The sequence below is a fragment of the Molossus molossus genome, unplaced genomic scaffold (assembly GCF_014108415.1).
Source record: "Molossus molossus isolate mMolMol1 unplaced genomic scaffold, mMolMol1.p scaffold_m16_p_10, whole genome shotgun sequence".
NCBI lineage: Eukaryota > Metazoa > Chordata > Mammalia > Chiroptera > Molossidae > Molossus > Molossus molossus.
This window is the reverse complement of record NW_023425345.1, coordinates 16672358-16685024: the sequence shown is the minus strand read 5'-3', so window position 1 is coordinate 16685024 and position 12667 is coordinate 16672358. Positions and strand designations below refer to the sequence as shown.

Genomic DNA, 12667 nt, shown 5'->3' with positions numbered 1-12667 from the left:
GGGCCAAGTCCCCAGTGGGGGGCATGCAGGAGGTGGCCAATCGATGTTCTCTCTCATTGATGCTTCTATCTCTCTCTCCATCTCCCTTCTCTCTCTAAAAATCAATAAAAAGAAAAAACATTAAAAAGAAAACTTTGGAAAAAAATATCAAGATTACAATATGGTATACATCATTTATTTTATTTTAATTTTTTTGTTAATCTTCACCCAAGGATATTTTTCCATTAATTCTTAGATAGAGTGGAAGGGAGGGAGGGGGAGAAAGAGAGAGAGACACATCAATTGGTTGCTTCCTGCACAATCCCAACTGGGATCAGGGATTGAATCTGCAACCCAGGTACATGCCCTTGACTGGGACTCGAACCTGAAACCCTTTGGTCCTCGGGCCCTTGCTCTAACTGTTGAGCCAAACTGGCAAGGGCATGGTACACATCATTTAAAATCTTTTTCTTTTTTTCTTTTTAATCCTCACCCAAGGATATTTTTACATTTATCATCAGATAGAGTAGGAGGAAAGGAGAGAGAGGAAGAGAGAAGGAGAGAGAGAAAAATCAATGTGAGAGCAACACATTGACTGGTTGCCTCCCTCATGACCCAACCAGGGCTGGAGACTGAATTGCAACCAAGGTATGTATTCTTGACCGGAATCAAATCCTCGACTTTTTGGTCTGTGGGCTGATGCTCTAACTGCTGAGCCAAACTAGCAGGGTGGTTTTTCATTATTATTTTAAATAATATTGTGATGAATATCCTGAAATGAAATATTTCTTATTTCTAATGATTTCCTTAAAATAAATACCTAAAATGAATCCAGGTGTTAAAATACTTTAAGGCTTTAGATAACATACAGCAATAAATTGATTCTTAGTGGTAATTCTGAAATGAGATAGTATTAACACAGTGATTTTGTTTTTTTTTTTTTAGGTTCCCCTCTTGTAGTGTCTTTAATTGGTGCACTTTTACGTGATTTTCCTACGCGCTGGGATTACTACCTCAAGCAACTTCAGAATAAGCAATTTAAGAGGATAAGGAAATCTTCATCTTATGATTATGAGGCTCTGGATGAAGCCATGTCTATTAGTGTTGAAATGCTCAGAGAAGACATCAAAGGTTATTACACAGATCTTTCCATCTTACAGAAGGATGTTAAGGTGCCTACAAAGGTAATAGAAGGACCAAGAGTCCTCATCACTGGGTATTTATGGCATGTAACCTTTGATACAGTACCAAGGATATTGTTACAGAGGATATTGGAAAGATAAGACCCGTGTGACAGATGGTAGGGTGGAAGGTTCAGTAGTCCTAGTGCTCTCAATCTCCATCAAGGGCTTGATGTTGAACTGGGACGGTTTACCTATATCTCAGTAGTTCTAGTGAAGCTGGAAAAGCAGCTGACTTCTTTTTCTCTTTCTCTTTTCTGTCTTGAGGAATAGTTGAGCTGCTTCTTGGGAAATAGAGAGATTCTGTCTAGCCGGTGTGGCTCAGTGGTTGAGCATTGACCCATGCACCGAGAGGTCACTGGTTCGATTCCAAGTCAGGACACATGCCCAGGTTGTGGGCCCGATCCCCAGTGGGGGGCATGCAGGAGGTGGCTGATTGATGTTCTCTCTCATCGATGTTTCTATCTCTCTTTCTCTCTCACTTCCTTTCTCTCTAAAATCAATAAAGGAAAAGTATTTTTAAAAAAAGATTCTTTAAAAATAATATTTTTTTTCTTTATTGATTTTAGAGAGGAAGGGAAAGGGAGAAAGAGATAGAAACATCGATGAGAGAGAACATTGACTGGCCGCCTCCTGCATGCCCCTCACTGGGGATCGGGCCCACAACCTGGGCATGTGCCCTTACGGGGAATTGAACCGGCGACCTCTTGGTGCATGCATCATCTCTCAACCACTGAGCCACACTGGCCAGGCAATAGAGAAATTCTTATTCAGGGCCTTGAGATACAATTTTTTTTTTGTGTTAACACTTTGTCTGTAGTCTTGGTTATTGTACAAATTTTGTGACACATTAAATGCTTAAAATGATTCCTAGGTGTTATGTGTTCTCTGGGACATGGAAACTGAAGAAGTTGAAGACATACTGCAAGAGTTTGTTAATAAGTCGCTCTTATTTTGTGATCGGAATGGGAAATCATTTTGTTATTATTTGCATGATCTTCAAGTAGATTTCCTTACAGAGAAGAACCGCAGCCAGCTTCAGGTACTTTCACCTCTGTACATTCTTTTTTTTTTTTTAATCTTTTATTTTGAAATAATTTTAGATACAGAAAAGTTGCAAATAGTACAAAGATTCTGTGCATATAACCTAGCTGCCCCCAAAGTTAACATCTTTACATAACTATAATGTTACTAATTCACAGACTTGATTTGACTTTTGCCAGCTTTCCCACCAATGTCTTTTTGTGGTCCAAATCCAATTCAGCATTTCATATTGCATTTATTTATTTATTTATAAATATGTTTTTATTGATTTTTTTAGAGAAAGAGGAAGGGAGAGAGAGAGATATCGATGTGAGAGAGAAACATGGATCAGCTGCCTCCTGCACGCCCCCTACTGGGGATTGAGACTGCAATCTGGGCATGTGCCCTGACCAGGAATCAAACTGGGACTTCTCAGTACATGGGACAATGCTCAATCCACTGAGCCACACGGGCTGGGCATGCATATTGCATTTAATTGTCATGTTTCCTTAGTATTCTCAAATCGATGAAAATTCCTCAGCTTTCCTTATCTTTCACGATCACTTTTCTTTCTTTTTTGTTTTTTTGGATTTTTTAGAGAGAGAGGAAAGGAGAGAGAGATAGAAACATTGATATGAGAGAGAAACATCAATTGGCTGCTTCCTGCATTCCCCCTACTGGGGATCGAACCTGTACCCGGAGAAGTGCCCTGACTGGGAATCGAACCAGGACCTCTCAGTCCATGGACGATGCTCAATCCACTCAATTACAGTGGCCAGGCTCATGGTCATTTTGAGGAGTACTAGCTGGTTATTTTGTACATTGTCTTTTAGTTTGGGTTTACCTGATATTATCTCTTGATTAGATCAAGTTATATATTTTGGCAAGAATACCACAGAAATGAAGTTGTGTCCTTCTCAGTGCATGGTATCAGGGTATTGATATATCTTATTATCAGTGATGTTACCATTGATCTCTTGGTTAAAGTGGTATCTATTAGTATGAAGTTACTATTTTTTCCTTTTGTAACTAATAAGTATCTTGTGTGGAGATTCTCTGTACATTCTTTTTTTTTAATCCTCACCCGAGGATATTTTTCCATTTTTTGTACAGATAGAATGGGAGGGAGAGAGAGGAAGGGAGAGAGAGAGAGAAACATCGACGTGAAGGGACACATCGAGTGGCACGACCAACCAGGGCGGGGGACAAACTGCAACCGAAGTACGTGCCCTTAGCGGGAACCGAACCCGGGTCTCTCCGGACCGCAGGTCGACGCTTTAACCGCTGAGCCAAACTGGCCAGGGCCGTACATTCTTAAATAGGTTTGGAAGCTGGAGTTATTGTAATGTTTAGGTTATGAAATTGTTTCTGTCCTCTGAAATGTTTCATTTGTGTTTTAGGATCTACATAAGAAGATAATCATTCAGTTCCAGAGACATCACCAGCTACATAATCTTTCACCAGATCAGGAGGATTGCATGTACTGGTATAATTTTCTGGCCTATCACATGGCCAGTGCCAACATGCACAAAGTAAGATGACTGATTTAAAAATCTTTTTCTTTTATCTCACTTTTAGTCCTTTGTTTAGAACTTTTTATTAGTAAAAATAGAATTATACACTATGTAAGTATTTTTGTTTTTGTTACTATTTTTACTTGCAGTGATTTAAAAAGGTACTAACTGCAGTAAATGAACCACTGGAAAATTCACTTTCTTCTTACCAATAGCTTTTCTTTATTATAGGCAGTATGAATTGTTTTTAAATTTTGAGAGGAAACAGAAGGTGAGAAAGTATATTTATTCATTCAATAAATATTTATTGAATGCCAGTTATGTACTGATACAGTTACTTATTGTGAGGCTATGCTACACCCACAAAGTCTCTTCTGTCATTGAGCTTACATTGTTGGGGGAGAATGACAATAGACAAATAAATTTATGCTATGTCAGGGTTAGTAAGTGCTCAAAAGAAGAAAAAAGTATGGAAGGAGAAAGAAAGTGATGATATAGGAGTAGAATCATCATGATTTGCTGATGGATTTGATATGCATTATAAAGGAAGAGAAGAGTCAAAGATGACTCCAAGTTTGTGTAGTGGAAGGATTAGAGTTGCCATGAGCTGAGATGGGGATGTCTGGGGTGTAGAACACCTATTTTTGGGGGACAGGGTAAAGGTTAGGAACTCCTTTTGAGTGTATTAAGTCTGATATACATATTAAGAGATCCAACTGGAAATAATTGAGCACATAGTTGGATATGTAAATCTAGATTTCTGGGGAAGATTATGGCCTAAAGATAACATTTAGGAATCATTAGCACATGGATGGTATTTGACATCATAACTAACTACTAAAAATGTTAACATTTTGGAAGATCATATGTACTTTGAGTAATTTTTCTATGCTTAGGTATGTTATTTCTTGGTTGCAAAAATGGTGGTGTAACCTATTTTTCTTTTTATGTTTAATAATCTACATTGGAATGAAGGTATTCCAATAAATATCAACCCTAATTTACTTAACCAAACTGTAATTGTTGAACATTTAGGTTGTTCTCAGGTTTTCTTTTCTTTCTTTTATGATGCTGTAATGAATATTCTTGTTTGTCTTTGTACCTATATTATTTCCTTTGAAAATTTTTTGAAGTGGAATTAATGAGTTCATGCATTAAAAAATACCCAACTTTTTTTTTTTTTTATTCTCACCCGAGGACATTTTTCCATTTCTTGTTCAGGTAGACTGGGAGGGAGAGAGAGGAACAGAGAGAGAGAGAGAAACATCGATGTGAAAGGGACACATCGAGTGGTTGCCACCCGCACGACCGACCAGGGCCGGGGACAAACTGCAACCGAGGTACGGCCCTTAGCGGGAACCGAACCCAGGTCTCTCAGGACCGCAGGCCGACACTCTAACCGCTGAACTAAACCGGCCAGGGCAAAAATACCCAACTTTTGATATGTATGATAGTGTGGCAAGATTCAGGTTCTTTTCACTTCTTTAGCCTTTTCTTCCCTGCTGATTAAAGATAATGATTTATTCTCATTGGAAAAATTTAGAAAAACTAAAAGAAGGACATGAAGATCACAATTAGCAATAGCTAATGTTTTTGTGGATACTTTTTTAGATCATTTTGTTGCTCAGATACATGCACTTGTTCTTTAAAACCCAAATGGTATTATTATAGAAATAGAATCTTATATCTTGTGTTTTTTTTTCACTTAATTGTTTTTCATGATCATCTTTTTATGTTAAGTTATATAGAGCAACACAATTTAAAAAAAATGTATTTATTGATTATTTTAGAGAGAGAGGAAGGGAGAGGGAGAGAGAAATAGAAACATTAATGAGAGAGAAACATCTATCAGATGCCTCCTGCATACCCCCTCCTGGAGACTGAGTCTGCAACCCAGGCATGTGCCCTGACCAGGAATTGCACCAGTGACTTTTTGGTGCATGGGACGATGCTCAATCTACTGAGCCACGCCAACTGGGCAGAGCAACGTAATTTTTAAAGCAACATGCTATTTCATTGTGTAGCTACATTGTGATTAACCAGTTGGTTGTGAACAATAAGCACACTCATCTGATTACCTTTTTAAGACATAAGTGTAATTTCTGGGTCAAATGGTGTGTACAGTTTGAATTTTAATACAGATTGTCAAACTGTCCTCTAGAAAGGTGACTAATACATCACTACCAATAGTGTAAGAGAGTGTTCATTTTCTCTGAGTCCAGGTAATATTCTTATCACTCCTTTTAGTCTTTAGAAATCTGATATTAAAAAACAATAAATCTATGTGATGCGTAAGTCTTAGTTACACAGGCAACCCAGCACTGAAATTTTCACCAAGTCAGACCCTGTTTCAAAGACTCATAAGAAAACACAACGAGAAAGAATTCTTTAAAAAAGTCTTTATCAATCTTTTAAAATGAATTGAGATGGTATCAATGTTCCCATTCAAGATTAAAGTGAGTTTAGAGGTAGAGGATTAAGCAATGACTTTGTTAATTCAGTATGTGCACAGAGAGTTTAGATAACATTACTTTCTCATGAAAATGCTTTGGGTTGAATTTGTCCTAGCCTTTATCCTTGTTTATGTAAATAACTGCCTATGAGCCATTATATGTTAATGGAATTAGCTCCTGCTTGAGATAAATTATATTCCATGAAGGCAATGGTTAGGTACTGAGACAGAAATGTTATAATAATGACAGCTATCATTTACTAAATATTTACTATGCACTAGGATTTGTCCCAAGCATGTTACACATACTAGCTCATTTAAAGTTTTATCACAATCCTATAAGATAGGACTATTAGTATCTCGGTTTACAAAATGAAGAAACTAAGTTCCAGCCTGGTGGTGGCAGGAAAAAAATAAAGTAAATCTTTTTTGGTTCACTTTGATTACTAGTTAGGTTTTCGGCCATTTGTACTTTTTATTTTGTGACTTGGTTCTCATCTATTGCCTTTACCTATTTTTATATTAGAGTGTTTATTTTCCCCTTATTTTTAAAGAAATTTCTATAACAATGAATAATGAGCGTTACTAATTTTTATTAATACTATCATCTATTATAGCTGTTATAAATATTTTTCCTGGTTTATTTTTTGTCTCAAATTTTATTTATATTATTTTCTACTATATTTGATTTGGGTTTTAATGTTGTTAAACACACCACCACTTTTCTTTTTGGTATTTTGCCTTGGTGTCATGTTTACAAACATTTCCTTCACCCCAGGCTTACAGAGATATTTACCTGTATCTTCTAGTACTTTTTGAAGTTTTCTGTTTGAGTCTTTAATCCCACTAAAATTTATTTTGAGTTAAGGTGTGATGTCCATTTTATATTTCTTTGGAATTATTTATGTGTTCCTTTTCAATAGCTTTCTTTTTGTGCTTAAATTTGAGATATCTGCAGAGTTTCTCTCAGTAGTGTTAGGATAATGATGGTAGACTTAAAATTCTTTGATTTCTTTAACAAGTCTCCTGATCTTATTATTTGTTTTGTTTTTGAAAAGGAACTTTGTGCTTTAATGTTTTCCCTGGATTGGATTAAAGCAAAAACAGAACTCGTAGGCCCTGCTCATCTGATTCATGAATTTGTGGAATACAGGGATATACTGGATAAAAAGGTATATAGTCATATGAAAAACAAGTCCTGAAAGGACTTATTTAATTTTTTGACACTTAATTCTAGGTTTAATAGTGGGGACGAGCAGAATAGAGGGGATGAAGAGAGAGAATTTTCTTTTCATTTTTTTTTTTAAGAATATGTTTTTATTGATTTTTTTGGAGAGAAAACAGAAGGGAGAGATAAAAACATCAATTGGCTACCTCCTGCACACTCCCTGCTGGGGATTGAGCCTGCAGCCCAGCATGTGTTCTGACCAGGAATCGAACTGGGATGTCTCAGTCCATGGGACGACGTTCAATCCTGTGAGCCACATCTGCCGGGCGAGAGAATTTTCTTATTTTGACCTTTGATTATTCTAATTATTTTGCTTCCTTACCTGCTGGGAATGTGAATAGGATTGAGGTTTAAAAGTTGAAGAAGTAAAGTGTTTAGTGTTTTTTGTAAGAATGTGTTAAGAAAGTAATACTTTGATAATGAGATTTTTATCCTATGTTTAAAAATTTGAAGAGGGTCATTCTATATTTGTTACCTAAGTGGTTGGTTATTCAATTTTAGCTATTATAGAGACTATCTCATTTAAGCCTTTAAAGTGACAAGATCACAGAAACAGAAAAATGTCAGATCTTGGCTCTGGTTATATTTCTAAGAGATTTCAGTTTGTTCATAGGATTATACAGTCTGTGAGAATTTCCAGGAGTTTTTATCTTTAAATGGACATCTTCTTGGACGACAACCATTTCCTAATATTGTACAACTGGGTCTCTGTGAACCGGAATCTTCAGAAGTTTATCAGCAAGCTAAGCTGCAGGCCAAGCAGGAGGTCGATAACGGAATGCTTTACTTGGAGTGGATGTAAGTAGGGTAGGAGAGACCAAAGAGAGCAGTGTGCTAACTATATCATTATTTTTTCAGGTAGTGAATAAGTTCACTCCAGGAAGATTTAACTACAGTTCTTTGGAAGAGGCTGGAACTTTTTTTTTTTATCCTCACCCAAGGACATTTTTCCATTTTTTGTTCAGATAGAGTGGGAGGGAGAGAGAGGAAGAGAGAGAGAGAGAAACATCGACGTGAAAGGGACACATCGAGTGGCTGTCTCCCGCACGACCCAATCAGGGCCCAAGGACAAACTGCAACCGAGGTACGTGCCCTTAGCGGGAACCGAACCCGGGTCTCTCTGTACCGCAGGCCGACGCTCCAACCGCTGAGCCAAACCGGCCAGGGCAATGGGTTGATTCTTGTATGTGCCCTGACTGGGGATCCAACCTGCACCCTTGGCATATTGGGAGGATGCTCTAAACAACTGAGCTTCTCAGCCAGAGCCCAGGGAGAAAGTTTCTTAAAACATTTTTATTTAGACTTCTGGTCAAGATGGCGGTATAGTAAATGCGGTATCACGTCCTCTCACAACCACATCAAAGTTACAACTACAGAACAACTATCATTCAAAATCGCCTGAAATCAAGCTGAATGGAAGTCCTACAACTACGAATTAAAGAAGCAGCCACATCGAGACTGATAGGGGGTGGAGGCGGATGGGCTGGTCCCACACCCACATGTGGTGGGAAAAAATTAGAAGGATTCCTCGGCTGGGAAGGTTCTCCCTGAGGACTGAGGGGTCCCTGTCTCACACCAGGCACCCAGCTCAGGGTTTCAGTGCCAGGAAGAGAAGTTCCCATAACTTCTGGCTGGAAAAACCAGCAGGAACTGAGGCTGAGGCGGCCGGAGCCCCAGGCAGCTCCTCTTAAAGGGCCTGTGCATGGACTTACTCGGACTTGCACCCTCCAGTCTTCAGTGTGGGGGAGGCAGCTTGAAAGGCACCAGAGACATCTGGGGAAGAACTGAGTTGTTTGGCATTGGAGTGAGGGTTGGGGAGGTGGCTTTCTCCTGGACAGATGTGCTATCAGAAGCCTTTGTTCCTTTGGTGAGCCCTTCCCTGGGGCAGCAAAAAGCCACCATATCTGGACTCCAGCAACTTGGCTCACACTGTTTGCCCTGCCCTGGTGATTCCCTGAGGCCCTGCCCCACCCAACTTTCAGGCCCACCCAAGCTGTTGCCAGTTGCTTTACCATAGGATTGGCCTGTCTTGGATCCTGCTTCAGGTTTTCCTAAATTCTTTCAAACAAGCAGCATCTGGTCTCAGCTAGCCCCATACCTCCCATTAGGTAATACATAGAAACACAGGGAGGGAGCCAAAATGAGGAGACAAAGAAACGGGTCCCAAATGAAAGAACAGAACAAAACTCCAGGAAAAGAACTAAGTGAAATGGAGATAAGCAACCTAACAGATGCAGAGTTCAAAACACTGCTTATAAGATGCTCAATGAACTTAGTGAGGGCCTCAAGAGCATAAAAAAGGAGCAGTCAGATTGAAGGATTCACAGTCAGAAATGAAGGAGGCACTAACTGAAATAAAGAATAATTTACACAGACTCAATAGTAGAGTAGGTAAAGCCAAGAAGCAAACCATCGATTTAAAATATAAGGAAGCAAAAAACACCCAATCAGAAAAGCAAAAAGAATCCAGAAAAATGAGGATAGTGTAAGGAGCCTCTGGGACAACTTCAAGCGTGCCAATATTCGCTTCTTGGGGGTGCCAGAAGGAGAAGAGAGAGAACAAGAAACCGAAAACCTATTTGAAACAATACTGGCAGAAAAGTTCCCTAACTTGGTGAAGGAAACAGACATACAAGTCCAGGAAGCACAGAGAGTCCCAAACAAAATCAACCCCAAGAGGCCCACACCAAGACACATCATCAAAATGCAAAAGGTTTAAGACAGAATCTTAAAAGCAGCAAGAGAAAAGCAGTTACCTACAAGGGAGTTCCCATAAGGCTGTCAGCTGATTTCTCAAAAGAAACTTTGCAGGCCAGAAGGGAGTGGCAAGAAATATTCAAGAGTGATGAGAAGCAAGAACCTACAACCAAGATAACTCTATCCTGCAAAGCTATCATTTAGAATCGATGGCTATATAAAGAGTTTCCCAGACAAGGAAAAGCTAAAGGAGTTAATCACCACCAAACCATTATTATATAAAATATTGAAGGGTCTTCTTGAAGAAAAAGATAAAAAATATGAACAAACAAAATGACAGTGAATGCATATCTATCAACAATTGAATCTACAAACAAAATGAAAAGGCAGAACTGAAGCATTCTCATAGATACAGAGAACATTTTGTTGGTTGCCAGATTGTGGGGAGGGTGGGAAGTGGGAAGAGATAAATCAAAGAACGTATATGAATATATGCATAACCACTGGACACAGACAACAGTGTGGGGAAAGTCAGGAGGGGGGTGGGAGTGGGTCAATAGGGCAAAAAAGAGGAACATCTGTATTACATTCAACAATAAAGATAAATTTAAAAAAATAAAAAGATCTTTAAAAAAACACACACAAAAAACATTTGTATTTAAAATTAAAATTTATGCCTGGCCAGTGTGGCTCAGTGGTTGAGTGTCGTCCCATGTACCAAGAGGTTGCCAGTTTGATTCCCGTTCAGGGCACATGCCCAGCTTGTGGGCCCAGTCCTCAGTGGGGGGCATGCAGGAGGCTGCCAATCAATGTTCTGTGTTATTGATGTTTCTTTTTTTTCTTTTATCCTCACCTGAGGACATTTTTGCACTTCAGATAGAGCGGGAGGGAGAGAGGGAGGAAGAGAGAGAGAGAGAAACATCTATGTGAGAGAGACACATCGAGTGGCTGCCACCCACACAACCCCAATCAGGTCCGGGGACAAACTGCAACCAAGGTATGTGCCCTTAGCGGGAACAGAACCCAGGACTATCCGGTCTGCAGCCCGATGCCCTAACTGCTGAGCCAAACCGGCCAGGGCTCATTGATGTTTCTCTCTCTCTTTCCCTCTCCCTTCCTCTCTCTAAAACCAATAAAGAAAAAAAATTAAAAAAAAAATTTAATTGTTGATTTTATTTTTACTTTAAAGTAATTAATATTCCTGATCTAAAAATATTTAACAATATTAGAGGGACGTAAAATGAAAAGTCAAAGACTCCCAGCTTACCCACCTTCCCACTTCCCAGAGTTAACCATTCTCTAACTCTCAGGAAGAGGTTTTACTATTCTTGGAAGCAGCCCCCTAACTCATTGAGGCTAGGTTAGATTTGTTTATATTTAGAATATTTGTTTACTCAATATGATAGTATTATCTCCTTTTACTGTATGCCCATCATTGTGACAGGTCACTTTCTAAGATTTGTTTTGGGAATTGAGTACATAGATCAAGAGGAAAGAAAGAGTATTTTCTTAATCTAATTCTTTCACCTTTGCTAATCACAACCTGTTTTTCTTCCAAGTTTTCATCATTCTAGTTCTTATATTGTTTGTTTGATCACTTCTAGTAAAGTGTAATACTTTTCAGACAAGGTCTAAGTCTGATTTACCTTTATATTTCATTTTTCTCTTGGTCTCTTTAGTGGAATTTTTTTTTTTTATTCAATTAATTTATGTTTGTTATAGATGTTTCTCCTTTCCCCCCACTGTTTCCTCCCTCCCCCTTCCTCCCTCCCTGCCCTGTCCCCAGCTTTGTTGTCCATGTCCATTGTTCATGCATACATGCATATAAGTTCTGTGGTTTATCTCTCCCCCACCACCCCCTCTTCTGGGGATTGTCAGTCTACCCCACTTCCACATCTCTGGGACTATCTAGTGGGATTTTTTAAAAAGAAAAATAACATTGGCATCTTTATGCCAGGCACTATTTAGAGCAGATCTACTCCCATTTTACATATGAGAAAAGGAAACTTATTAGGTTAAGTAATTTGCTTATGTTTACATACCTAATAATTAGTAGAAGTGAGGTTGCTTTTTAGGTTTATCTGACTCCTAACCTTTGACTCTTAAATTAAGCATGATACCATTTAATATATTTATGTGTATTCTAAGTGACTGACACTGAAACTCTGACACTGTTCTGATACTTTTCTCACTTTAAGTATATACTATGTTCCTTTACCCATTAGCCCATGAGAAATAGTATAATATTTATACCTGTGGGATAGTTAGTATTCAGTAGATTAAGATACATAGAAAATGACATTGCTTTATTTTTTTTCTCTATATCTGAATAGTTGTTAGAGAGGAGCAGTTTTAAAGTACATCATAATGATGGGGGTCGTGTCATACTTTAGTTAGGAAGTGTGCTTCATTTTGCTGTCTTTTTAAAAATCTTTATTATTGAGAGTATTACAGATGTCCCCTTCCCCATTCCCCCCCATTGCCCTGCCCCAGGTCTTCATTACCCTATTGTCTGTGTTCATGGGCAATGCATATATGAATATAAGTTCTTTGGTTAATCTCTTCCAGGCCCCCACTCTGCCCTCATTCTCTC

At 38.6% G+C, this 12667-nt stretch overlaps 1 protein-coding gene across 5 annotated transcripts in view; it reads left to right on the top strand.

Annotated features, from left to right (window-relative positions):
* Positions 1–12667, top strand: part of APAF1 (apoptotic peptidase activating factor 1) — a 90088-nt gene that overhangs the window by 20249 nt on the left and 57172 nt on the right. For all 5 annotated transcript variants that reach the window (XR_004958248.1, XR_004958249.1, XM_036250661.1 and 2 more), the window contains exons 8-12: positions 925–1163; positions 2035–2202; positions 3584–3715; positions 7208–7321; positions 7991–8175. Coding sequence is in view for 3 of the 5 variants with exons in the window: in XM_036250661.1 (XP_036106554.1) it covers positions 925–1163; positions 2035–2202; positions 3584–3715; positions 7208–7321; positions 7991–8175 (838 nt within the window). In the remaining 2 variants the exon portion in view is untranslated. The remainder of the gene's footprint in view (positions 1–924; positions 1164–2034; positions 2203–3583; positions 3716–7207; positions 7322–7990; positions 8176–12667) is intronic.